This window comes from Drosophila takahashii, chromosome 3L (genome assembly GCF_030179915.1).
Source record: "Drosophila takahashii strain IR98-3 E-12201 chromosome 3L, DtakHiC1v2, whole genome shotgun sequence".
NCBI lineage: Eukaryota > Metazoa > Arthropoda > Insecta > Diptera > Drosophilidae > Drosophila > Drosophila takahashii.
Window position 1 is genome coordinate 6,349,656 of NC_091680.1, and position 27,585 is coordinate 6,377,240.

At 40.1% G+C, this 27,585-nt stretch overlaps 1 protein-coding gene across 4 annotated transcripts in view; it reads left to right on the forward strand.

Moving 5' to 3' along the window:
* Window positions 1-19,395, forward strand: part of RhoGEF64C (Rho guanine nucleotide exchange factor at 64C) — a 133,778-nt gene extending 114,383 nt beyond the window's left edge. For all 4 annotated transcript variants that reach the window (XM_070215444.1, XM_017158770.2, XM_070215443.1 and 1 more), the window contains 4 exons: window positions 10,123-13,064; window positions 13,540-13,935; window positions 16,483-16,710; window positions 18,898-19,395. In XM_070215444.1, coding sequence (XP_070071545.1) covers window positions 10,123-13,064; window positions 13,540-13,935; window positions 16,483-16,710; window positions 18,898-19,029 — 3,698 coding nt within the window. In that variant the 3' untranslated portion in view covers window positions 19,030-19,395. The remainder of the gene's footprint in view (window positions 1-10,122; window positions 13,065-13,539; window positions 13,936-16,482; window positions 16,711-18,897) is intronic.
* Window positions 19,396-27,585: the final 8,190 nt, after the last annotated feature.

The following is a 27,585-nucleotide window of genomic DNA, read 5'->3' on the forward strand; positions in this document are numbered from 1 at the left end:
CGCCGACCTCCAATTAGAAACGGCAACGCGACACTTGGCTCCCTCAACTCTCCAACCAACTCGAAACCCACTCGATCTCATATGGGAATTGCTTTTTGCTGCTCTCTGCCAATTAACCCGTTCTGCCGCCTCAGCAAAAAGTTACGTTAAGTAAAAAGTTTTAAAGTTTTATGGATTCAAAGCGGTTGCACTTGATGTATCCCCAGCACTCAAGGAATTTAATTCGCAAGTCGTTTTTGTGCTCGGTGATTTGGAGAAATTAAATAAACGAACTTTGCGGCAAGTTGGTCTGTAAATATTCTAGTTATTCTACGGTGAATATATTTCCCTCGTATTATTATTATGTGACAAGTTTTTTTTATAGCTGGATATCAACAAATATTTGAGGACATGGGAATTATCTTGAAAATAGTTCAGCTTTGTGCGTCAATGATGGGAGAATTGTTGATTTTAGTTGAGGGTTAGTAAGGTTTAATTTGGGGGGGGGGGGGGTGTTAAAAAATTCACTAGGACTTTGAAATCACTAAAATAATGGTCTTAAAGTATGCAGTAAAAAAAGGAGAGTCCTCTTCCTAAATGAATTCATAGAACTTTTGAGCTTATAAAATATTGTTGCACACTTTTAGAGACCTAGACGAAAAAAAATCACTTTTCTCCAATTCATGGAATTTTCATGGGGTTTCAATTTGATTACGGTTTTTTCCTTTCTTGAAAATAATTTCTATGCCACCCCTTTTAGACTGTGATTTTTCCCCCCAATACCACAATGGGTTAAGCGGACTTCTGGCCATTTCTGCTGGCCAAGCGGCGAGCCAGGCACGTAGACAGGTGCTTGGCATGGGGCACATGGCTCATATCCTGCCAGCGATTTCACTTTCGCTCCGTGTGCGTACCGTCGTCCTGTCGTCCTGGTGTCCTGGCACTCCGGTTCTTTGGGTCTTCTGGCATTTCTGGCGTCCTTGCCGCGCTCACGTCGTCGGGGCCATTTAAGCCTTAAGCAGGCCACTTAGTGGCGCGGACATAAATCTGTGCACCAAATCCGAGCAATTAAATGCATCGTAATTTAGCCCGGTCTGGAAGCCCCTCGCAACCCCCGAAACCTCTTTAGTGTGCAATTAAGTAGAAGTACGCAGACCGATTTCCCAGCCACGCCTCCTGCTCACACACGTGTAATAATCCGTGTGCCGTGAGCTTTTCGCCCATTTTGTTTGTTTCGCCTTGCCACGCTCCACAATTTTTTATTAATTGACGCGAATTTATGTATTTGCCACGCGTTATTGCTGCCGCACCACCTCACACCACCAAGAAAAAGAAATTAAAAAATATAAACAAACGCGTTTTGCTTTTTGGGGGGAGTCGTTCGAAAAGAGCAGCCACATAAAGCACACAAAGCGTATCGGTTGAGGAATGGGCATAAGGCATTAGGATCCATTGGCAAGATGAGGCGGAGACAAACAACAAACGCATTTTTATGGCACTCGGCAATTAGAGGAGGCAACACAGGAAGTGGGTGTGGAATATAGGGAAAATATTGGGGGAAGGGGCGTGGCCCTGGGGGAAGAGCGCCCTGTAATAATTTGTGTGCTTTTTATTTGTACTTTGATATCCAGAAGTGAGCATCAACGAGCATTAATACTCTCAAGAAAACGGAAATCACAATGGCGGAAACTAATAAAAGAAAAATATTTTAATGGTCCTTGTGACAGGATAAAGGTTCAAAGTTCTATAGCGCACTTTTACAAATTATAATGTTTGATTTAGTGAGGAAAATGTATTCCAAGCTAAAGAAAATAAATATTAATAAAATACAAAACATATGTATTCTTTAATCATTTCTTAGGACATTAAAATTAAAATTTAAATTTGATTTAGTTTATATTTATAAGAAATAGCTTAAGATTTAAATTTATATATTTGTACAGGGTAAGCTTATTTGAGATTTAAATCAAATCTGCAAATCAATAAGCAAACTAATGGGCTTTAAACATTTTATAGTTAATAAATCCGCATTGTTTACCCCCTAAACCTGCACCTTTAATAGGGCATCTTCCGTTCGTCCCTATTCCGAATTCCTTTGGATTGCCCACCCACTTTGGCCGTAATGTTAAGTTAACGTTGGCCGCCGGTTGTTGTTGGCCGTTGTTATGGCCCCGTTCGGATGTTGGCTATTAGAGGACCATTAAATAATTGCTGGCAATTCCAGAACAACACAACGAGAAGGCAACAAACATTTTTGTGCTTAGCTCTGCGCTGCTCTGGTTTCTTTTTATTAAAGGCATCTAATTGCAGGCAATTTGTGGGGCCGAGATGGTCAAAGTGGTTGCGAAACTTTAAAAAGCAACATCAACTCTCGTTTAATAAACAGAAAAAGCAGAGTGACCGTGAGGGGAAAATGCCGGCAATAAGCGTATTAACAAGGCCTGCACAAACACCGACATAATCGTAATAAAGTTAGCAACGGCAATGGGCAAACCGCACACGTGGCCCCCATATAGATGGACCGGCTGACAGGAGGACTGCGAAGGGGGAACCCCACCTTAGTGGCAAATCCCATGGCCGAAAAGCCGGACCGAAAACCAAAAACCAAACCCCAATGGAAAAGGACCCAAAAAACGAGGGAAATTCTAAAACCGCAAAACAGTGCCAAAAAGCGAACAACAAAATGCAGTTGCACAACTGGCGAAACTGCAAAACTCTCAAACTGCCATCGCAGTTGGCCAAACTAGTCTGCTGTATTTTGTCTAAAGCTGTGAAATTAATTAAATAATATTTATTTGTTGTAAGAATTTATTAAGCTGAGGAGGAATGCATATACGTAGTTCCATGTCCAACAAGGTGTGAAACTTTGGCTTTCGATGGTGCAGACAAAATTCCAGCACTCGAACACATACACTCCGAAAACTGTTAACTTAATTGTTAAGTTTGGGAGGAAAAACGGAAGGGTTTTCCTTTTACGGGCAGAGAATACTAGAGAACTCCTTTAATTGTTGTTGCTTCACCACAAATTGCAAATGAACACGAAACTGCTGAAAAAGTTACCCATGCCAACGTGGCGTATACGTAACGTTTAACTCTTTGCTCCAATAAATAGTGCTTAGAATTTAATCGGGCAAATTGAACTGAACTTAACTTTGAGCTCGCCACCCCTTTTAATTGATCTGATTTACAAATTTCGTAGAGAGAAAACTATTTTGTGCATTATAAATTGGTAATTTCGAAGCTTTTATTGGGGAATTATTTTGGAGTGGTACTAGTACTAGAAAAAAATACTACACAAAATATTAGTATCTAACTAAAGAACGTATTTAAAAGTAGTTATTAAAATATTTTTTTATAAGCCTTCTTTGATTAAAAAAAAGAACGAATGCCTTAGGCATAAATAAATTCTGAACATTTTAAGATCTTCAAGGTGATTCAACCGAAATATTCTGCCCTGCGGTTTTTAGCCCCATTTTCCTGGTTTCTGCAACATTTACTAATCTGCATGTTGTTTGCCTTGCCTGCTCCTTCATTTCTTTCGTTGAAACTTAAATTTCCGACTGGAATTTCCCCCTGCCGTTAAAACTTGCTGGCTTAAAGTGCGTAATGAAGCTCTCTACTTGAGTGATTCAAGTTTCCTGGTTGCCAAAATGTTTTATTCTCCTTTATTTCCTCGAAATTCAGCTTGCATTTTGCAAGCATCGCAGCTAAAGCTCCTGTTTCGGAGTTTCCTTTTGTTTTGCTTTAGCTTTCTTGTTTTTTTTTTTAGCAAAAATTATCGTAAAAGAATTTTACCTGAGCTACGTGACTGCTGAACTTAATATCCGTTTGTCATAAGCGTTTCTAATGCTCACACAGCGGCACACACGTATATACACGAAATATCCTTGGCTGCACTTAGCCAGGTTAACACACACACACATACACTTTTTGACGGGGGCACGTACAACAGCCTGCCGGAATCGCTGACGAGGAAAGGGGACTGAGATGGGGGATAGGATCCCCGGCACTTTAGATACGATCTCTCCAGGCAGGAACTGTAAACTTGCTATGCGCTCTGGCAAAACAAAAGCCAGCGACATTTTCAGCTAAATTAAGTATTTTTAGTATTTTTAGAACTTGTCTGCCAGTTGTGCACAGCACTGTTTTCAAATTCTGCAGAGAAAAAAATATGGTTTAAAAGATTTATGGTATTGATATTTATTAAGTAGGTTTTTACTCTTAATAATATCAATATTATTAAATATAAATATTTAAATAGGGCTATAAGCTAAAGTTCCTAATAACAACTAAAAAAATCAAAGTTTATATATTTTATTTAAAAAAAATAAAAGTAATTATTTTATAAAACTAGAATTATTAGTTTGGGTTCTCAGCTGATTAACACAGCTTATTTTAGCTGTGGACTTTACTTTGTCTAAATTATGATTTATTATTAGTTTTATATATCTTCGCATAAAAGTACTATACATTTTTTTAAACATAACACCGCAAGTTTTCTCTCAGTGTGCAGCCTTCGATTTCTTTACATTTTTTTGCAGTTCGCTGCTGTTTTTGTTGTCTGCCAATGCATGCGAAAACTTCGCAAGTAGATTTTTGAAAGGTTTCTGGATGCGGAGCGGTGCTTTAATTGCATTTCGCGTTGCCCCGTTTCCTTCGACGCCACCGTCTTGTTGACCCGGCTATTCAGCTATCCCAGCTTCCAGCTTGGCCTCCAAGTTCCCAGTTCGCCGGCTGAGTTCCTTTAAATAATGCAGCGCATTGTCTGAACTGCAGGTGGGGATCCGCGCCATGGCCACGCCTCTAAACTGCTGCTGGTCATAAAAACGCCCCCCCTACATAGGATATATAGTACCTATATATTCCTCTCGCTTTGCTTTGCTCAATTTTTATGACATAAAAGCGCCGAGACTGCCATTAAAGAAAAGTGTAGCACGCTTCTTGGCGCAGGAATGGCCAAGGAGATTTCTTCCTTTTTTTTCCGGAACATCGCAAGAAATTTTCCAACACATTTGGCAAGCGAAAATGGCGAAGCTGAGGCTGAGAGGCGTAGTATCTGGGGAATCGGTTTGTTTTGGCCAACTCAGTTTGTGTTGGCCCTTTCGCCAGAGTCATTTTCATTCTCATTTTCCTTTTCATTTTCATGTTGCCTTCGCAACCGTTCGTAGTTGTTGCTGCTGTCCTTGCGCAAATAATTTCACTGATAAAGGATTTTCAACGCATCTTATGCTCGCTGTTTGCACTTTCGCAATATGTTTGCCGGCAGTTTGTTTTTGTTCATTGCCCAAGAAATATATATTATATGCTTTTATACCATGCTCTATACAGTGGCATTCAAATGAATAGCTCGTGAATTTCTTTATTGCCAGTTGTTTTGCGAAATATTATTTTTGTGGAATTTAATTTTATTACTTGCCATCAAATTATAATGCTTTTAAACCATTTTTCTTATTGCGCTTTTGCTTAACAAATTTTATAGTTTATTGTGAGTAATCCAACTGAATTAAAAATCATTTTGATTTTTTATTTTTATCCTGCATACTTCAGGCACCGATATCTGAGATTTTAAAACTCAGGAGTTTAATGCGAGTAATCTAACTAAATTAAAATCAAGAGTATTTTGATTAAGCTTAATCATTAAGCTTAATCAAATAGGGATTAAGCTTAATCAAAATACTCGTGATTTTAATTTAGTTAGATTACTCGCATTAAAATATTCCTATTTATTTTATACCCATTGTATTTTCCTGAAAAGGAGTCTCCGGATGCTCCCGTAAGTAGTTTTACGCGCATTTAAAAGACGGAGCAGTAGGAACATCAGCAGCAGAAGCCCTGGGAAGACAAAGAAGCCAGGGAATGGGTGCAAGGATTCGATGCCAGGACAAGGAAATGAATGTTTCGCAGGCCAGCGAATTGTGCAACTGCAACAACAGAAGCAGCAGCAGTAAATGTTGCTGCTGCAACTACCTTACGCTGCACTTTGTTTGCCCCTTTTTTTGTTGCAACTGCAACTACTGTGCAATGGGCATTGTTTGCTCGCTTCACAGCCAAAATGAAACTCAAATCAACTCGTGCATTTCTAATGCGAATTTATATGTTTTAACCCGGCGCTGCCATCAAAATAGCAACTGCTTTCTGACATGTCCGGCTAGTAAAATTTGTGTCCTTATTGAAATGAGCCAAAATGTACACAATGTTTGCTATGGGACCCAATAATGTTGCAGCTGTAAAAGGGGGAGTATGCACTGGGAAAAATGTCTGGGTGATTTCAAAAATTAGCTTTAAGAATGGTAATGCAATAATTTAATTTTTAAACAATATTTAAATAAAATAATTTGAATAAATATAAAAAAATTTAAATAAAATATTAATACAATTTAAATTAAATTCTCTACATTTTTGTAATATTTTTTAATAGAGCTGAATAATATTTATGTAATATTTAGAAATGTTTTATAATTTTGAAACTATTATTTCTGTGACATTCTTGGCTCCGTGTGGCGATTGGGGAATGGCATCGCAATTCCAATCGGAATCCCGTGTACGTTTACGTATCTCAATCCCTGCTCAGCCACTATAATTTCTTTCTTGCTGCTTTTCCCGCTTTTCCGGACCCTCTGACTCCGAGTTTCCTCGGCAGATTGCCAGACTCCCCTTTGGAGTCTCGAGTCAGTTTGTCAGCTTGTCAGCACATCGGAGAGGAGTGCCTGGGCAAATGGGAAACGTGGGGAAGGGAAAAGCGAGGCGGCGGGGAAAAGCTGAGCTCACATAGCCTCGGCCATGGCTTGCTTTTGTTACTCATTTATTTTGATTTGTTTACCATTGCGATTTATATTTCTTCGTCTCGCTCAGCAGAATGGCTCAAAGATGGGAGGAGGGGAAAAAGGGAGTAGCCAGCGTGCAGAGCAATAAAATTAAGCTCGGATTTATTGACCCATTTCAGTTTGACTTGCTGCCATTTCCCTTAACCCCTCTCCTCGTCGGCACTCTTTGTTATGCATGGCAACTAAATTAAAATGTTTTTACTAATCCCGACAAGTTACTCTTTTAATTACTTTTTCTTCTCAAATGAACAAAGCCGCATGGGGCAAAAGGATTCAGCAGGATTCAGGATTTCGACATCTTCCTATTTTCACTTTGTTTACATTTTCCCTGCTTCGATTTTTATTTAATTTGCCAACTAACCGAAAAAGCCAGAAACCTATTCTGCACGAAATTGATCCAATTTAAGAGTGGATTTCGAAATTTAACAATATTTTTACCCACTTGGCTTGGCTAATTGAATCCTGTAACGAAACTCGGTTGGAGAGCCAACGAGCAGCTTTGCTGGAAAATATTTGCTTTGTTTTAGCTATTTTGTTTATCTATTTTTTCGAAGATATACCTAGAGACCAAAGGCAATTAAATAAATGAAGGCTTTTGTATGCGCTTGGCTTGTCAAATTTGGGATTTATTTGTTGCTCCCTTTGTGGCCCTTTGTCGAGAGTGTATTACAAGCAGCCGAGCGAGCATCGCATCGCAACTACAAAAGGCGTTAATTAAATATTTTCGCTCAAAGACAAGGCGGCGGCAACCAATTACAATAGTCGACAACTGCGCGACTTCGCAGCGACAATGCCAGTGTAATTCTGAACAAAAATCTCATTAAGTGGCAGTGCGAAAAGAGCAGCAGACGAATTGCAGTTGGAAAAAATATGCAAAAGTTAATTAATGGCCAAAAAATACAAATTTTTAAAATATTTGTTTTTAAAAAGTGGCTTTTTTAAGTAATTTTAATAAAAAGGAATAATTTTGTGCAATTAGATTTATAGGTGTCTAAAAGTATGGAACGAAATATTTTAAGTTGCAAGTGCATACTTTTAGGCTTCTTTAATACTGATTTAAAAACTGTCCAGCTTTTTTCTGGTAATCTTTTACTTTATTATTATTATTTAAATTCAAAAAAATTTACTTTTGTTAAAATCATTAGCTACACATTTTTCCCAGTGCCGAAACGGTTTAAGAGGTGTTAACTGACAAGTGTTAGATGAAAACCGAGTTACCTTTTCCACCCGATCCTCTCACCATTGTTGCTGTTTTGCATGGCAAACTATTTCGATTCGAGGGCGGCTAATGCGATTAGCAAATCGAAGGGTTGTCGATTGAAATTCAAGTGGCTGTCGCAATTAATTAATTTCATTGTTCACAGGAGCGAACGGAGTTGTTGTGCTCCCTCGCTGCTCGCGGCGATGAGCTGGCACTCGCTGCTGTTTATTCGATCCGCTTTCGGGTTCAAAAGTGCACCGACTGAGCTCCTCGAATCTCAATGCCGATGACACTCATTAACATAAAACCGAAAAGGTGGCCCCGCCGCCGCAAACCCATAAAGCCAGCTCACTTTTCGCACTCATTAAAACGACGATGTGGGTCACTGTCCGGATGTCTTATCTTTATTTTTTGAAAGGGGTTTGGTAGGGGTTAGTATGAAGGGGGTTTCGCTTGGGTTATCAACCCATTTTAACTGCTGACGTCAGCAGAGGCACTCAAATTTCGGCGACACAGAAGTAAACCCTTTTCGCGCAGCCTCCGAAATACATTTAAATGTAATCTATTATCTTAATTCCAACACAAATTGTTAGGAGCCCAGCCACGTTCGCGTCTTGGTCGCGATTCGCAGTCGTCCTTGTGCGGGGGCCCTTAACCCGGCTAACGAAAATAAAAGCCCATTTACAAGCCGAATGCCACAGTCAAGGACTTGAGCCGCCTGGCAATTCAAATGCCAGGACAAGAGGACAAGGACAGCCAAGCGCTGAAAAGCAAAGCTTATCGGCCGCAACGTAAATCACCCAATTTACCATAAATAAAGATACGTACATATTGTCAGACGTTTTCGGAGAGAGGGGGGTTTTGGCTTTGCGGTGGTTTTTGGGTGGGTTTCAGAGGGGGTTTTGGGAGCTGCAAACCACAAGCGTGGCCACCACCGTCGAAAACCGAAAACCAAAAGAGCCGAAACAAAACACCTTATCGCGGGCAGGCACATCTTTAAGTGGCTGTCAACGGAAGTGGTGGGTTGAGTGGGCGGAACCACAAGGATCGAGGGGGAGGTGGTGCGATTATAGTGAAGGACCAGGGCAACTACACCATTTGGCCGAACATAAATCTGCATGAAGTGAACCGAGTAAACCGAGTGAACGAGTGAAGGTGCTGCCGTCGAGAGATAAATAAGTAGCCATTCACTAGATGGTGGGATTCCCCGAATTACGCGCAATAAAAGCTTAAATACTGGATAAATAAACAAACAATAATAATAAGCTAAAGCTAAAGTTCTTGAGAAATCAGAAAACAGAATTCAGAAATCACCTCGGAATTCAAAAGCTGAAAATGTGCTGAAATAAAACCCCTTAAAATAATAACCCTTGAGGAAAATTACCAGGAAATAAAACTTTTTTGTTGGTCCAAAAGCATTTGCTTATTATTTAAGTGTTACAATTCAGTAAGCGTAAAGTTCTCTTAATTTTAAAGCAAAGAAATGGGAAAAGTTAACAATTTTCAATGAATTATTTGAATTATTTTTAAAATGTCTCATAAATGTAAACTAATAGTTTTGATTAGCATTCAGCTAAGAAGGAAATAATATTATTTCATAATAATTACAATTTAAGATGGAAATGGAAAAATTATTTTGGACCTTTATACATTTTTAGTTAGAATTGCAAAAAATATTTCTGACCTTTGATAAATTTTTAAATTATTTTATTAAATCATTTAATATTTTCAATATTTTTTTATAAATGAATAATTATATCTACTTGGAAATATTTTAGAAATATAATACGCATTTACGTAAAATAGCACAAAAATAGCTAAAACTCCCTTCAAAATCAACCCTATCTATCTGTTAGCTAGTTGACTTGGCCAACTCTGTTGCAGCCGTTGTCTACCGCATTTGATCCAAGCCAAATCCCCCTCGGCTCTTGGCTATTACTCTCATGATCAGGCAGCAGTTGTAAGGGGAAGGATGGGGATGTGGAGGAGGCTACTCCCCTTGGTCGCGTCTCCCTTGCCACTCTTAGATTTACTTTACAAAAGCAACATTTTGCCAGTTGCGACACGCCACTCACCAGTGTCACCAGTCTAACCGGCTTGCCATCTACTCTTTTGCAGGCACATCAAATGGAGAGGGAGGATTGGGAGCACCGAAACGAGGAGGAGTTTCTGGGGGAGACCCACCAGCAACCCAAAAGACGACAGGAGCAAATCGCGATTATGACGATGATGACGAGCACAACGACAAGGATGAGAGTCACGACAACAAACCCAACGACTTGGCTGAAAGGGAGCAGAAGAAGCAGAAGGATGAGGGGCAGAGGAAGGTCCTGGAGAAGGACCAAGAGAAGGATGCTGTTGGAAGGCCTGCGGCAAGTCAAAAGCGTGCAGCACAAACGACACAATCGCGAAATCCCATCAGACGGGCGCACAGTGAACGGCATTTGTCGACGGCGCCCACACTGGTGGCCACCACCTCCTCCTCCTCCTTTGCCTCCGGGACGCCTCCATCCCTGACTCCTCCAGGAGGAGCACAGAATGTCATTTTAAATTTTAAGGACACAATGGCGCTGCGCATAAAAAGCAACCGCAGCGACTCGAGAGATTTATTTCAAAGGCGTCCCCGAGATCCGCCACCGCCTCCTCCGCCCAAAGGAGGCAAAGGATTAGAGCCACACGAAATCAATAAGTCGCCTCTGACGCCCCAAAGAACGGTGGTTCGGGTGGCTCCGTTTAACCCACAGGTGGGTGGTTCTGATGGCTTCGCACAAGAGGTGCATCGCCTGAAGATCTCCCACAGCGAAGAGGATACGGGGTTGGATTTGGGTGGTGTGGAGCTGCGCCGCAGGACAAATCTCTGCCCCTCCTCCTTCGACGAAGAGGATGCGGCCCCGAAGAAGACCTCCATCCTCATAAGCGGCGATGATTGCTACTCCACCATGAATCTGAGTGCAGATGCCGCTCAACCACTCTATCAATCCTCCGTGGTCGTCAATAGCCACTCGGCCACGAGTGTTTGCATCAGTGTGAGTAGTGCTGAGGAACAGGAACAGGAACTGAATCATCTGAACAACCTACGCAGTCAGCAGATGGGAATGGGCATAGCCATCATTCCCATTCGAGGTGGCAGCGATCTCCAGCGATCCGTGTCCTGCATCTCCTCCACCTCGAGTAGCTCCACCTCGAGCAGCGGAAGTTCCAGTGGCAGGGGAAGGACCCTCATCCGTTTGGATTACGAGAGGGAAAGGAAGGGATCGGCCACCAGTAGTACCCCTATAAACACTCCACCTGTCATCAGTTCCACGCCAGCTACGCCACCGCCCATGGATTCGGATTCGGATGCACATACCATCCAATCCAATCCCCTGGTTCCCCATGAAACGGAACTCCTAAAGATCCTACGCAATCCCGTAGAGGCAGTGAAACTCAACCTAGTGCCCCATGTGTGTGGTAAATCCAAGAAGGTTCCGAAGGAAGAGGAGCAACCCACTAAGGAGCCCAATTTCATAGCCAAACTGCTGCAGGATCCCATGTTGGGTCAGGTGGCCGAGGGTCTCGAAACGGAAACGGTGGCGGAACTTATAGAGAACTCACTGCAGAGACTCCAGCAAACTCGAAGGGGCATTGACATGAGCGGCACCAAAGACCATGATGATATGAACCGCCTGATAAGCGCCTCGCTGCAGCGAATCCGCCAGGAAAGACAGGTGGCGCCACCTGGAGGAGGAACTAGTACTAGTAGTGCAACCAAAGAGGAGGACCGCCTGTCCAATCGGGGCAGCATCAGTTCCGCCAACAGCTTCGCCTCGGCCCACAATTATGAGCTCTTCGATTTTGAGGGAGGAGTTATGGGTGGCAATGAGTCGGATTGCTATCAGAGTTGTTCCAGTGTTCTGGGAGAAGAACCTCTAAATGGAAGTTCCATCAAAGATCCCGAAACGGAACTGGATCCTGGAACCCGAGCCAAGTTCTATCAGCTCCTTGTGGACGCCACTCTGGCGGAGATCGAGCACTCCACGCATATGGATCAGAATCTGGGCAACGATCATCACTACGAATCGATTCGGCATAGTGGAGATCCTATCTATGAGGAGATTCACGAGGTTCCTCCACCTCTACCGCTCTCCGCTCCTCCTCTGAATGATGCGGAGTTGGACAAGAAGGCTGCTCGTTCTATTTTCGAAGGAGCCTCCAAGTATGACATCCTCTCTTACCTGGTAGATGCCAAGGAACGCGGTTTGGCCCGCGAAGAATCCTTTGACTATGGTAATAACCCCAAGATTATAGAGGAAGAAGCTGCCGATACCCTAAGTGATTTGGATAAGCGACAAGCGGAGGAAAGGGAGAGGGAAAGGGATAGTGGACAGAGCAGCATGAGTTCCCTATCGCCGCCACCTCACAACTTCATTTGTGGGGGTGGGAAAACCTCCTCTGGAAGTGACGTAGAACGCCAGGATTCGGGAGTGGGTTCCGAAACGAGCAAGACATCCCGCAGCAAGTACCAGGCCACCCCAACTGTTCTCCACCTCTGCGAGGATTGCGATGGAGCCGTAGAAATGCAGGTGGGCGATGGAGGAGTCCTGTATGCCCCTCTAGTTTGCCGGAAGTGCGGGAAGAAGCGCGTGGAACGCAAGGAGATCATCACGGAGATCGTGGAGACGGAGGAGAAGTATGGCAGGGATCTGCAGATTATACTCGAGGAATTCTGCCACCCCATGCTGGTGGCCGGCCTGCTCACCCAGGAGCAGCTCTCCGCGATCTTCCTCAATACGGAAGATCTGCTCGAGAACAACCAGACGCTGGCCGAGAGGATGAGGGACGCCTTGGACATGTCCTTGGAGCAGGGCGACGACGATCTGCTGACGGTGAACATTGGTCGTATATTCCTCGACTTCACCCAGATGCTGCACGCCTTCGAGAGCTACTGCGTCAGGCAGGCTGGAGCCAGTCTGCTGCTGGCCAATCTCGAGAAGGAAAAGGAGCTTCTGCGCATCTTCCTGAAGGTCTCGCAGATGGAGAACGCCGTGCTGCGGCGCATGAACCTCAATTCATTTTTAATGGTGAGTAATTAATGGAAAATAATAATGATAAGTATTTTTATAATTTTAAGATATTTAAGATATATTTTAAGACATCACAGAAAATATTATCCTGAAATTTAGCAGAGATTTATCAAAAATTTATAAGATTTTAAGATGCATTAAAATTAATAAATATTTTCTTTTAAATGTTATGAAATTTTTTATCAAATCAAATAAATTTTTATATTTTGTATAAAGTAAGTAGTAAGTAAAGTAAAGTATGTAAAGAAGGTGCTTTCAACATTTTTTAGGGAATATACCAGTAAATATTTTCATTTTGTTTTTGGCCAATTATTTCCCAACGTACAGAAATTAATATCCTAAGATATTATAAGACTTCAGGATTATTTGAAATACATTTTTTCTTTAAAATATAAAATATTCTTTAACCAAATAGAACAAAACTTTTTATCAAAATACTATAACCACTTATTTAATCCCTTTTTTTTATCAGGTTCCCGTTCAGCGCGTTACGAAATACCCACTTTTGCTGGCTCGCCTGTATAAGGTCACGCCCTCCCACCTCGATGGCCGCGATCTGCTCAAACAGGCCCAGGAGAAGATCGAACTGCACCTGAACCACATCAACCAGGAGGCCAAGGATGTGCCCACCAAGCTGTGGCGTAGAATTAGCTCCTCCAGTCCGAATAGACGTGCCTCCTGCGAGATCGACATGATCAACATCAAGCTGCGCAAAATGGCAATCGATGTTCTGGAGTGGAACCACGACGAGGTACGATTCGCCATGGAAGGACGACTGCTTTACACCCAACCCACGGATAGCAATTGGAAGAAGGCCCGCACCATCAAGTTGACCCCGGTCAATGCCCTTTTGGTTACCAATGGCAAGGTGAGTACCAGATTACATCAAGAAAATTAAATTAGGTTTTAAGTATACTTTACTTGATATTTTACTAAAGTTATTATAATCAAGTTTTTAAGTTAGAATTTATTTTAAGAACATAATTTACAAAAGATAAGTTAATGAGTTGTTATAACTTATAACATAGGAAATAAAATAGTTTATTAAAAATAAGAAAGGAAACATTTCTGTATCCAAAAAACCATTACTTTAAAAAACTTTCTCCAGAAAGCCTTTCATTTTAGCTTTTAAATTCAAATTGTTCGTACTATTTCCACGGCATAAATAAATGTGATCTTTAATATACCTATAGTTTGAAATTTTTAGCATTTTAGCCAGTTTCCTTACCAATTTTTCTTTGAGCAATGACCAAAATTGGGTGCATGATGCCTTGGCCTGACCTTTCCACAGAGTTCACTCCTTTTCCTTTGCTCGCTCGAGCACCTCTTGTAGGTGCCTTCTTTCCCATATTTCTCCTATTTTTTCCCCCATTTCTTTCCCCTTGACTAGGCCACATTTGACGGGCATCAAGAGACGTTGGGCGTTTGACACGGGCCAAGATGGCAAAGGCGATTGCGATGGCGATGCCAAGGCAATTAGCGAGCGACGCTATCCAAGTTGCCTCCATGCGGCGGCTCCGGCTGTCCGGAGCTGTCTCGGCTTTTCCGGCTGCCATGGCAACACTTTTCCGTGCGATAAAAGATTTCAACAAATCAGAGCAAAGTCGGCTCGGCTCCATTGAACCGGCACCACATTCACATCTCCACAACCAGCCACCCAATCACCCACTCTCGCTGCCTCGTTCTCGTTTCAGGGTTTTTCTCCTAATGAAAAGTGCTTATCCCAGCAACTATCTCGGGTCCCAAAAACAAAAAAACTGAAACGTAACGAAGGAAAGTGGCATCCTGCCAGGGGTTTTGGGATCGTAGGCGTAATCGGCATACGGACGCAGTGCGTATGTCACATGTTTTGTTTGGTTTTTCTGCTCCGATCGGGGTTTTTATTTTTTTTTTCGCACTGCTCTAAATTTCTGGCCCCGTCCTCGACCGCCGACAATTGCTCAATTCAAGACCCGGTCGCCATCTATCCCACATAGTTCGTTGCCGCCTGTTCCCTTTATTTTTTATTTTTTGCGAGTACGCTGGTCTTGTGGCTCCAGATGCTCCTTGGTACCGCTTCCTGCGGCAGTTTCTCGGGCTGACACGCTTTGTGCGTTTGTACCAGGGCCTTATCTAGGATGGTCCCAGATGCACTGAAGGAGAAACAGTACGGGTTCTGTAGAAAATATAGAAGACAATAAAATATTTTTAGAAAATTTTAAAAGCTTAATTTTACATTAAGGTTATTTAAATCATATTTTAGAAAATAGGCTACTCACCAAACTTTAACTCAATATAATAATATTTTATGTAAGAAACTAATCCTAGGTTATTAGGTATTTACTTAATTTATTTTAGGAAATCGTGGTTTATGGTAATAAATTAATTATTTAATAAAGATTAAATTTTCTAGAATTTATTGATAATTATACCCGTTACTCGTAGAGTAAAAGGGTATATTAGATTCGTGCAAAAGTATGTAACAGGTAGAAGGAAGCGTTTCCGACCCTATAAACTATATATATTCTTGATCAGGATCACCAGCCGAGTCGATCTAGCCATGTCCGTCTGTCCGTCTGTCCGTCTGTCTGTCCGTCTGTCTGTCTGTATGAACGCTGAGATCTCAGCAACTACAAAAGCTAGAAGGTTGAGATTTCCCACACATATTCTTTGGCTTCCTACGCAGCGCAAGTTTATTTTAGCCGAGCGCCACGCCCCCTCTAACGCCCACAATCGCCCACTAACGATTTTAAAATGGGTCCTGCGCCCACATCTTTAAAGATTTCCGAAAAGTAAAAATGCAATTTTGTTGTGTATATTTATACCTATCGAAATGTAGAAGACATTTTTCAAATCGGACCATTCATTAAAAAGTTACACGCAATCAAAATTTATATATCTATCTCCCTCGCACTCCCTTTAGCTGAGTTACGATTATTAGTCGGGACACCAACCCGAGTACAGCGTTCGCACTCCCTTTAGCTGAGTGACGGGTATTAGATAGTCGGGACACCAACCCGACTATAGCGTTCTCTCTTGTTTTTTATAATTTGTAAAATTTAGATATTAATTTATTTAAATGAAATACTTTTAAAATTTTATTTTTTATTTCATGTATTTATTTTATAAATATTACCTAAATAAATCAAAGCATTTTATTTAAGCTTAAAAAATTACTTAAGTCTTATTCAATTTACCTTTTTGTCTCAATGTCTTTCGTCCACCCCCTTTTAGTTGTAATTTTGTTTAGTTTCGTTTTACACAATTTTCAATTTTTTTCCTCTTATTCTGTTCCTTTATTTCCATTGTCGCCGCCTTTTGTCCGTTTTATTTCCTTGTACCACACCAACCGACATCGACGACAACTAAACCTGAAACAACCGACAACCGAACAACCCAACAACCTTACAACAACAACAACAACATCGACCAACAGCCAAGTGCCAATTACAGGGCAGAGAAGGCCATGTCGGAAAAACTGAATTTCCCGAAGCACACGGGCATCCGCGAGGCGTCGCTGCTTTTGGTGAAGGAAAAGTGCGGACGGTACACGCTGATCCGGGAGCCGCTCTATCTGGACAGATGTGTCGTGTGCAGCGAAGCGGATTGGGATGATTATTTCGAAGTGCAGGAAATTTCATCGAAGGACACATTCATATTCAAAGTGAGTATCGAAAGCGGAATCGGAATCGGTATCGGGTAGCAGCCAAGCCCTTTGTTTTCCACTCCAACTGGCCAAAGCCAATTCAGTCCGTAGTCCATAGTCCGTAGTCCGCAATCCGTAGTTCTGTTCCCGTTGAGTTGGCTTTTGAATTAGTGAGAGCCCCCGCCATTTGACTGCACAGCGCTCTGTGTGTTTGGGCTTCGTTAGTTCGCCGGCTTAGACGGGTTGGGAATGATAGTTGCTGGCCTTCTTTTTCCAACCGACAAATGCGGTTAATAGAGCAGCGCAACAGAGGAGTTAACCAACCCAGAAATGGTGTATTTCAACAACATATGGCAAACGTTTATCAAACGGGAGAAGAGGAAAAATGTACGAATATTTATTTTTAGATAAAAAACCAGGTTTTAAAATACTGAAGTAAAAAAATGATTTGCTGGGCATTACAAATATTTATAGGCAGCTGAAAAGGGTCAAAACTAAGAGTATTTCTTAAAAATAGAAATATTTATTTTTTGATAAAATACAATTTATTATCAAACAATTAGTATTATTGATCATTTAAAGCAGTTAATGAGTAAATTATCTTGTAATAAAACTACTATCTTATTAATAAGCAGCTGAAACATGCCAAAAAAAATATTTAGTCATTTTTGAAAGTTCAAAAAAAATTTAAGCAATCTAAAATAAATAGCAAAACCAGTTAAAGACTAAATAATCTTGTATTGAATTTGTGTAACCATTTATAGGCAGTTAAAAATTCTCGATAATTCGAAAACAGTTTTAGCAACTCAAACGGAAAATTCAATATTCGCAAAAAATGCAAAGCAATATGAAATCATCCGGCTTTAAGTGCTTCCCGCACAATCATCTTGGAATGTAATAAAAGTCACCCTTGGATAGCTTCTTCATTCACACTCACATGCTCATAACCTTTTCTAGGGGAGCCAGCAAATTCCTTGGGCAAAAATAAGGGGAAGGAGCTTCAGGACAATGAAGAGTTTACCTTTTGCCGAACAGAAAGTAAAGCAATTTTAATAACAGACAGAGCGCAAAAAGCGTATGCAAAAATCCATTCGAAATCTTTGCCCGTCTAATGCTTGTAGCAGCATCATCCGACCAGCCATCCAGATTTTAGTCATGCAAATTTCCATTTTTTTTCTCTCCTGTTCAGGCCGGGCTAAGCCGTTGGAGAATGGGAGGATAAGGGGGGTCCTGGCCCGCAGGCAGAGATCCTTTCAGACGCGCTCAGGCAGCGCACGTAGAGCGGCTGCCAAAATGAATGACATTTATTGAAATACGTTATATAAAGAATGAAAGAAAAACGCACGGGAGCGCAACAAAATGGCTGCGTGAGCGCTCCGGCGGGAAAAGCGGGCAGGAAAACGGGGGGAAAACGGGGACGAAATGGAGACAGCCAGACTTTGGGACACAGCAAGGCAGACAGATTCGGTACAGGATACAGTCCACAAAACATTTAATTTGTGATTTCCTTTTTAAAAAATATTTAAGTCCACCTATATACATATCGAATTTGGATTTTAAATATTTTTAATGCACCAAGGAAGGCATTGTATCAAATTTTGATTGCCTAGATCGTGTTTTCAAATAATATGAATAACTATTTCAGTTTTTGTAAGACCCAAAATTCTTTGAAGAATGTTTAAAAAAATTAACAATATTTTATAAAGTTTACATTGCAATCAGAAGAGAACAAAAAAAAACAAATTAAATAAAAAAAAAAAATTATTTTTTATTTCAATAAAACATTTGCTTAGGATATTTTTATAATATATAATAAAAAAAAAGTTAGAAAAAAATTAAAACGCGTCCTTAATATTTTGAAGGATAGTAAATCGATTTTATTACTGATATTAATTTGATTTTATGTTTCAAAGAGTGTAGGGTTTACACTACTGTGTAGGCTGTTGGAGGCCGGCGGCGCATAAATTGAAACGTTTAGTTCCGGCCAACTGAGCGCCTGACAAGCGGCCGCACCCTCACACTCGCACTTGCATACACACACGTGCGTACACGCACTCCACGAGTCCTGTCAAAATGACATCCTTGTTGGGGTGGGAGAAAAGGGGGCGTAGAAAGGGGAGTGGCAGGGGGTAGGGAGATCGTAGGTCGCGGCCCAGTCAATCAAATACGTCTAACGGGTTTACACGCCGCTTTATTTATTCGCAGGCCGAGGATGGCGTAAGGACGAAACAGTGGTACACACAGATGCAGTACCACGCCCAGGGCATGGGGGCGTGGCGAAAGAGGCGTAACGCCCTGGCCAACATCATGATCAACGGAATGCTGGCGAGGAGTTAGCCTAGCCCATCGACATCACCATCCCAGAACCCAAATACCCAACCCAAAACCCAAACCGGATACCGATTATAGACGTTATACAAAAGGACGTATAGTAAAACTCAACAATTGGTTATGCATTTAATGTGTATTTATGCGCTATTAACCAACGAGCAATTTCGTTTCGTAATTATAATTTAAGTGATATACAATTGAATCGAGCACGCATAACGCTAGTTAGTGTTTACATAATACCTATATCTACATATACCTATACCTAAACCTATACCTTTATATATTATGAATAACCATACGTACGTACACACACGAATACCCTGAATCTGAATCAGAATACAATGCAATAAAATACCATATACACTAATTAAACACTTCAAATTGCGTAATAATTGAGAGGCTATTTGTTTTCGGGGCTTGCGTCATAAATCCAGCTTGTGTGGCGCCACCTGGCGGCAATCTTTGGTGAGGAGCCTTCCGCCAATAAATCTCACAATCCTGTATTATTTTTAAATTTAGCCCCCAAGATTTATGGGGCAAACGGGAGAATTATACAGGGCATCGAGGCACGCACGTGGCCCAGACTAAGTCCAAAACAATCACAGCCACTGCCGAAAAGTGCTTGTAAATATTTTCGGTACTTTACAAGGAGAGTAGAGTGTTTGGCCCAGTTGATTAAACCATTTTAAATCCCATGAACACTCATATTTGGTCAACAATAAAAACACTCAAGTGGTAAGGGCTCTCTGGCTCTTTATTATTTGTTTAATTACACAAACAACAGGGGCAGATTATTATGGTTAAACACGAAACGGTAATTGTTATGACCAGCAATCGCTACGACAATTGTAATGGGCCAAAAGTGAAAATAAATATGTGAACGGGATTTGGCTGTCGGACCTTCTATATCTATACATCTGCGGTTACCACTGGTTTAGAACCTAATCGATGGATATATATTTTGCTAATGGATTTTGGTAGAATTTTTCTGTGCACAACAAAAATATAGAAATTGCTTTTACTATAAAAAAAAGAATGATTAACAATCCAATATCTGTGTTTATATTCCTTTTTTATACCGCTTAGAGAAAAAATATTATTTTAAAATATAAAATTATACTTAAATATATTTTATATCTATTAAACATTAACTTAATATTTTTTTTAATTTTTACTCTCGATTTTAAATTAAATTTCTTATTAATCATAATTTTCTTTTTGTGTAGCATACATTTTAGGGCTGTGCAAAACTGTGGTTATTAACTTTTCATTAGTTTATTAAGCCATCGAGCTTTATTACATCCACTGCTGTTTATCTAGATTCCAATTCCAGACACTCTACATGCCAAACTGTATTAATGGAAACGCTCTCGACCTCGTCTGTTTTCCGTTTTCCCTGCGGTTAACCCCACATAAACAACAACAACAGCACTGCGGACACGTTGAAATTAGTTGGGCTAAGGCAATGGGAAAATAATTTCCAGACTCGCCTGCGGCGCATCAAAGCCTTTGATGGCTTCCGTTGTAAATTATACTAATACGCCACGTAAACAAGTTCCAAATCCTTTAAAGCCTCGCAAGAAGGCAAAACTAGGGAAAATTGAAAAACGCCGGCAATGGCGACGCGTCATTCGTAGGAAAAATATTGTAGCCACTGCCAGGAGAAGCAAAAGCAAAGGCAACGGCAAAGGGAAACTGCATGCTGAGCGCAATTATGCTGGACAAACATTTACCAGTCAGGCGGAGCAACCGTGACTGATGCACTGAAAGATAAAACCTTTCATTCATATATTATAATAATATAATATACATAAAAATGTCAAAATAAAATATTACAAAAAAAAGTTTTAAGTTATTATTAAGGGATATTTGCATTAACAACAAACCATTAATGACAGGGAGGATGTTTTTGTGATATTATGAAGATTCAAAATAAAAATAGTAAAAATAGATTTTAGCAAAATGTATTATTATTCTTTGTAAAACTCCAAAATATTTGTATCAGCGATAACATATTACAGCAAGGTAAGATGTTCTTCTCGATTTTGAATTTAATAGGCTTTTGGATAAAAAATTGAATCATGAAATGTTTTTATAATTATTATAATATATACAGGTTAATAAGAATGTAAAAAGAATATTCAACAAAAAGTACATTTTCCTCTGTGCATTACAAACGACTGGGGTGGCAGGTGGAAATGGGCTTGGAGGTCGGTACTTAGCATGCACCTTGGCACATACACTCCAAACCCAACCGATGGCACTACTTTCAGTGTTCAGCTCCGATGCTTGCCAAACACAGACAGAGAGACATAGAGTCGGAGACTCAGGGACTCAGGGATCCAAAGGCTTCGGCCCAAGTCAGCTGGAGATGTTGACTAGGTCGTGAACGTGTTATAACAATAGGGTGTCACGATGGCTGGAAAGGATGTGAAGGCAGAAAGGCAGCGGCACTAGCTAGCGACTAACACTAACGAGCAGTTAAACAAGCTTAAGATTTGCCGACGCAAATAAAAACACCGTCGGAGACTCAGAACCACCGCCAATCCCGCCCAGAAATTGCTGCCAAGCGGAACGGAATAGAAGGGATGGTAGGGGAACCCCCAAACGGAAGTGCGGATCGGCGTGCAATAACATAACCAAGGCACGTAGCACAAACAACGTACATTATATTGTATAAGCAGACTTCATTACGGTATTTAAACAGAATATCCACAAATTCCGACATGCCAACTGAGGCACCGTGGATCACAAAGCCCAAAACTGGTTACAGGATACAATTTTCGGTTGGGTGTTATATGACTTGGGGCGACCATAAAAGGAAACCCCAATTGAATTATCCATATGGGAGAGAACAATACACAGCAAAAAGAGCTAACAATGCTGCATATGAAATGAGATTAAAAATGTATTCCTCTCAAAAACTTTTTTAAAAAACAATTTATAAAGAAATTTTTTTTAAAAAACTAACAAAGCAAAAATTCTATAGAAAAGTGAGTAAAATTTAACGTTTTGTGTAGACATTTTTATTTCCTGGGTTTTCAGTTCTTAAAATAACTTCCAAAAAATAAGTATTCTTTTCTGAGTGTAATTGCCTTCCCACAGGAAAAATTCAACAGTTTTCTGTGGCTTTCTCATTGCAGGACTCATAAATTGAATTATCTGCTTTCATAAATTCAATATTATTGCTTCATAATTTTGGATATGATAATTAAAACTTTTGGTGCACCTGCCCGAGTAAAAAAGAGAGTACCAGAACCCAGTTCGCTTTCAATAGCCAAATTAAAATGGAAGCCACATAAGTGGCAGTGTTATTGGAAAACTTGCCACAAACTCCACAAACATTTTCGGCAGCGAAACTTTTGCATTTCACCCATGGTGCTTGAGGGCGTGCCAATATCCAATACCCACATACCCGCATCAAAAACTCAAATTGTGAGCCAGTGGAGCGAGTCGAAGGCGATGGCGAAGTCAAACTATTCGAGGACCGCAAGTCGGTCCAAGTCTGAGTTTCTTGTAAAAAAATGCATCACGTACGGCGAAGGTTGGCGTCTGATTCCCGATTCCCAATGATGCCTGGCAATGTGATTAGACCCCAGGCACACTGAATGCACAAAAGTTTTTTCTACGAATCCCACACAGACATATGCTGCCTTTTGGGCAATAAAAATTTGTCGCTAGGCCAATAAATGTAGACCATATCCAAAAAAAAAGTCAAGAAACCCCAGCGCTAAAAAAAAGAACTAACCGAAAAAACCATTTCATTGCTGTATTTAAAACGCCGCAAAACTTCCAAGCCACAGCACCAAAAAAAATGAAAAGGACACAATGGAAAAACAGGTGAGACAAGTCAGGCTTCCCTCCTTTTTTCGGTGCGCAAACAGATTTGAAGTAATAAAAAATTGAAATTAAAAGTTCCACTTCAGTTGACCACTGGCCAAGTGGCCACCGCGAATGGCGACACAGTTTTCACACGAAATAGGTCGTAAAAATTATGAGAAAATCCGCGGTTAAAGGTGGCCAGGCGATAACTGCCAGAGATGCCAGCTATTTTGGGGTCATTATTCGGTTAGCTTTTGGGGAAAAACAGCCATTTATAGCAAGTCGGCTGAACATTTGCTTCTCTTTTATATTTTTGGTCATGATATTTAATTTAATTTTCCTGAAATTTAATTCTCTTTCGTCCGAAATTTTTTAGCTATGAAGTTCTTTATTTAATATGAAGAGGATATAATACTTTTGTGTATATAACTCAAATACATTTCTAAATATTTATTTTAAGATTTAATATCATCTCTAAATATGTATTCTTTAGAAAATACTATTTCATTATAATAATAATTAATAATAATACATTTAATATTAAAATATTCATTCATTCCTTTTAGACATTTTAAAAAATTTTAGATATTAATATCTATTAAGTCTTATGTTTAACTCCTTTTTGGCGTCAAACCATTAGAAAATTTTCACTTTGGACTCATTCTTCTTCAGTTAACATCTCTGATATTCGCCTAAGGTAAACTTGTTCTAATATTACCGCCCCTCACCACCCACAACAGCCTGCTTTTCTATCCACTTTAGCTGGCTGCTCAATGAGGTCAATAGGCAGGCATTTCATTTCCATAATTTTCATTATTTCGCGCTTAGAGCAAATCAAACAAATCGTTTTTACGGGAACAAAAGAAATTTTAATTGTTTGGCGGCCTTGTCAGATGTGCCTGTGTGTGAATTTGTGTGTTAGAACAAGAGTGTTAGTGTGCGTCTAATCAAAATTGCTGTGCACACACATTCAGCATATTTCACACATCGTAGCCGACGGAAGAGGACATAAGAATAATGTGCGACACGTTCGGGCATAAACCGAATTAAGTATACGCCGCGTTTGCCAGTCAGCCAGTCGAAGGAAAAGGAAAAGGAGGAGAACCTAGCAAAGCCTGGAGTTTCGGAGTCCGAGCCGCAAAAACCAACCGCACACACACAAACACACTCGCACACACACACACGTAAACACACTTTACGCCAAGTCGCATCTTTATGCGTTGTAGCTGGCTCCAAAGTGGCAAGCAAACACCCCCAAACCACCCACAATTTCCCCACCCCCACCACAGCATGTGCTAAATATGTATGAAAAAAAATATAAAAAAAAATAAAAATCAAATAAAACAAAAAAAAGCGAAAGAAAAGTGTGGCAAAAAAGTTTTCTGTGCGCACGCCGTGGAAAGGCCAACGTCTAAGTGAATTTGCCATAGTCAAATTTTGTGCGGCTTGCCTTAGGTCAGGTCTGCGAACGAACCACGGGGTTACGGAATATGAGAATACGGTCTCAAAATTCTCACCCAGCTGAAAGTGCATGAAATTTGCATTAATTTGGCTTGGCCAAGAGCCTCATTCAAACAATTTCCACCCGTAGCCGCACAATAAAATCCCCAATTTCGAATTATTAAAAATTTCAAATAAATCAAAAATTTGACCAACATAACCGCCTCTTGCATTTTTTCTTCTTTTTTGGTAAATCCCAAAACGACAGCAGCTGCCGGCGAACATCGTGACCGACTGCCGCCGAGTTCAGTGTGTCAATCGAAGTTTAACGGTCAGCCGAGCGCTATTTACAGAGAAATCCGCTGACAAAAGCGCGCGCTTGAGCAGTGAATTGAGTGGCTTGGAAAAAGACTCAAGAGCAAATGGGTGCTGCCTTCGAGTGAGACTCGAATTCTTGAGGAAAAACTCATGAGACGCCATTTATCCTGGCTTTGGCTGAAATGCAAACTACGGGAGGGGTTATTATAAACTTTACTACCACCAGAAATTCACCACGAAAGAAAAGTTACCAAAGGAAAGCTGGAGAAAAGCTTAGTTTTCAAAAAGTAAAATTTGTTTACACTTGTAATATTTGTGTAAATTAGTGTGGCCATTTATCGGCAGACCGGAAATGGCTGCATTTTCTGACAAAAGTTTTTTCTAGAATGGACTTAGAATGGCGGGAATGGACTCTCTTCTAGCAATAATTTGATTCGGTAAAAAACAAAAGTTTCTGTCACAAACGCCATTTAGACTTTATATTTTTTGTTTAATAAAATAAACCGAAATATTATATTTTTGCTGGAGCTTAAAAACAAAGCACCTACAAATGTTAACAAATATTAAGCTTATTACAGGTAATAACAATATTATTTGAGCAATTCAAAAAGTCTTTAAATGTTTCATAAATTAATTGATCATTAGTTAAGAGTAACAAAAACTGGCAACCTAAAATAAAAGAACTTTCCAAACTCACTAATATTCACGACCCCAAAACAGCATTAGCCAAATTCAATTTTAAGTTTTAGTTTTTCCAAGTTCCCAAATTGACCTTCTGTTATCCGAGGAAAACACTTAGGCGGCAATTGGTCATTGACTGGAATCCTTGGAATCCTTTAAGAAGTCTCCCGTAGGCCCGTTGCGAAATTCTGCCAAAGACAAGACGCTAAGATGTTTGCTTAGCTGGCAGGAGACTTTAAACTTGGGGGAATTTGCATACATTAAGGGTGTTTTGTTATTTTGTTTAGCAAAAGGCAATTCAAATCCTTTTACTTCCGCTTTAGGCAGCAACGACTACGGCAAAAGACAGATGCGACTGATAGCAGGATTCACATTTGCACCACCGCCCCCTTTCCCACTGGTTTTCCTGAACCTGAACCCCTTCCTCCCACCAGTTTTCCCATCCGTATTTAACGGTGACGCGTGCGTAGCGTATAAAGAAAAATATGATTACATATTGTTGTATTTTTGAGAAGTCGGGGGTAGCAGTGGAAAAGGGTTGACATTTTTTGTGGGGCCATGTCAGAAAGCGGAGCCCAGCCACTCAGAGGCAATCAGCTCCGATTCACTAATAAACACCGAGAATAAATTCAATTGGTGTAGTTTGATGTTAGAACCACATATATTTTATATTTTATTTGTTATCTGTTTATAGGCGTTTTTGATTTTTTTGATATTTTTCAAACATTGATGCTTATTGGAGGCATCGATGTTTTCTGATAAATATTAATTAAAATATTTGTTGTAGATTTGACTTTTTTCCCGGAAATATTAAATTTTTTGATACAATATTGTGAAATATTTATTAAGCTATAATTTCTGGGATTCCCGTGACACATAAATTTAAATTTAATAAATTAAACAAAAAATCTCTCAGTGCAGACAACTTTCAAACAAATAGCCAACAACAACAGCCGATGCGACAACAAGGGCAACAATGGCGGCATTCAATTTTTAATATTTGCCTTGCAAATTTTCTATAAAATGCATTTGTTGTCTACAGGCCTCCAGGCCTCCATCCCCTGGGATTCCCTAACCCCGCACCGCCCCCTTTAAAAATTGGTGGGCGGAAGAACCGGAGACCGATGACTGGCGGAGGAGGGCACACTATCGCCCAACAACACCCGAAACTAGGAAAATTCGAAAGGGGGAAAACGTGGAAACTGGCAACAGGAAGCAGCCAGCGCCGGGCCAAAGTGGAAAAACGGGAAAGTGAATGGAGCACGGCAATGTCAACACATGGAAATTGCAAGGACAGCGCCAGAACAAGAAAAAAAGAAAAGAAAACGGTGAAAAACGAAAAGGGAAACGAATAGCAGCAGACACGGCAACTATAAACTGGAATGATATTGCCAACGAACATAACATAACCACACTGAAAGAAATTATTGACAACAACTAAGATGGATTGAATCTTAATTATTAAAAAAAATTGGTTCAAAAAGGGTGATTGATTTCCTATAACTCGGGGAAATTAAATTTGTTCCCTATGCTAACAATAAATATAATAAAATAATAAATAAAACAAGAAATATTTTGTAAAATAAAAACATTAATATTGAAAAATATATTTAAAATGTTTCTAAAAATTAAATACCTAATTATTATAATATTTTTCATATGTAATTAAAGTGTAGGGTGTCTAAGTATTATATTATATTTTTCTCGGTGCATCCAAATGGCAAGAGCGGAGCTAGTGAACCCAGTAGGACCCAAGATAGCTCCTAGAACGAAGTTAGGCTGGGCCGGGCGGAAGTAATAAATTGGTTAGGTAAAAAGCTTGTCGCAAACGCAGACACCGGTAAAAAGCGGCACGCGAGGCCGAGACAGGCCCGTAATTTTTGAACCCACCAAAAGGCCAATGGAGGCGGAGTGAACTAGAGGATGCAAGCCAAGGATGGTTTATTTCCCATGAGGTTGCAAATTAATACTAAATGTCTGCCATGCAAATACATAATTGACTTTAAATTTGTTTTGACAAGAAGAAGTGGAAAACTTTGGCAACTATGATGTAGGAGAAGTAGGCAGGAGAAACTGCAAGTTTTGTATCTGACATAAGTGCAACCCACTTTAAAATCGCTTTCCATGCAGAATATTATAATTTAATAAGAGATTTTATGAAACATATATTTGGGTATTAACGGAATTTATTTAATAGATACATATTTAATATAATAAATAAAAAGAAAATATAAAGAAATAAATATAATACTTTTACATTTAAAAAGTTAAAGCCTCAAATATTTAGGTTTTAGGGATTTC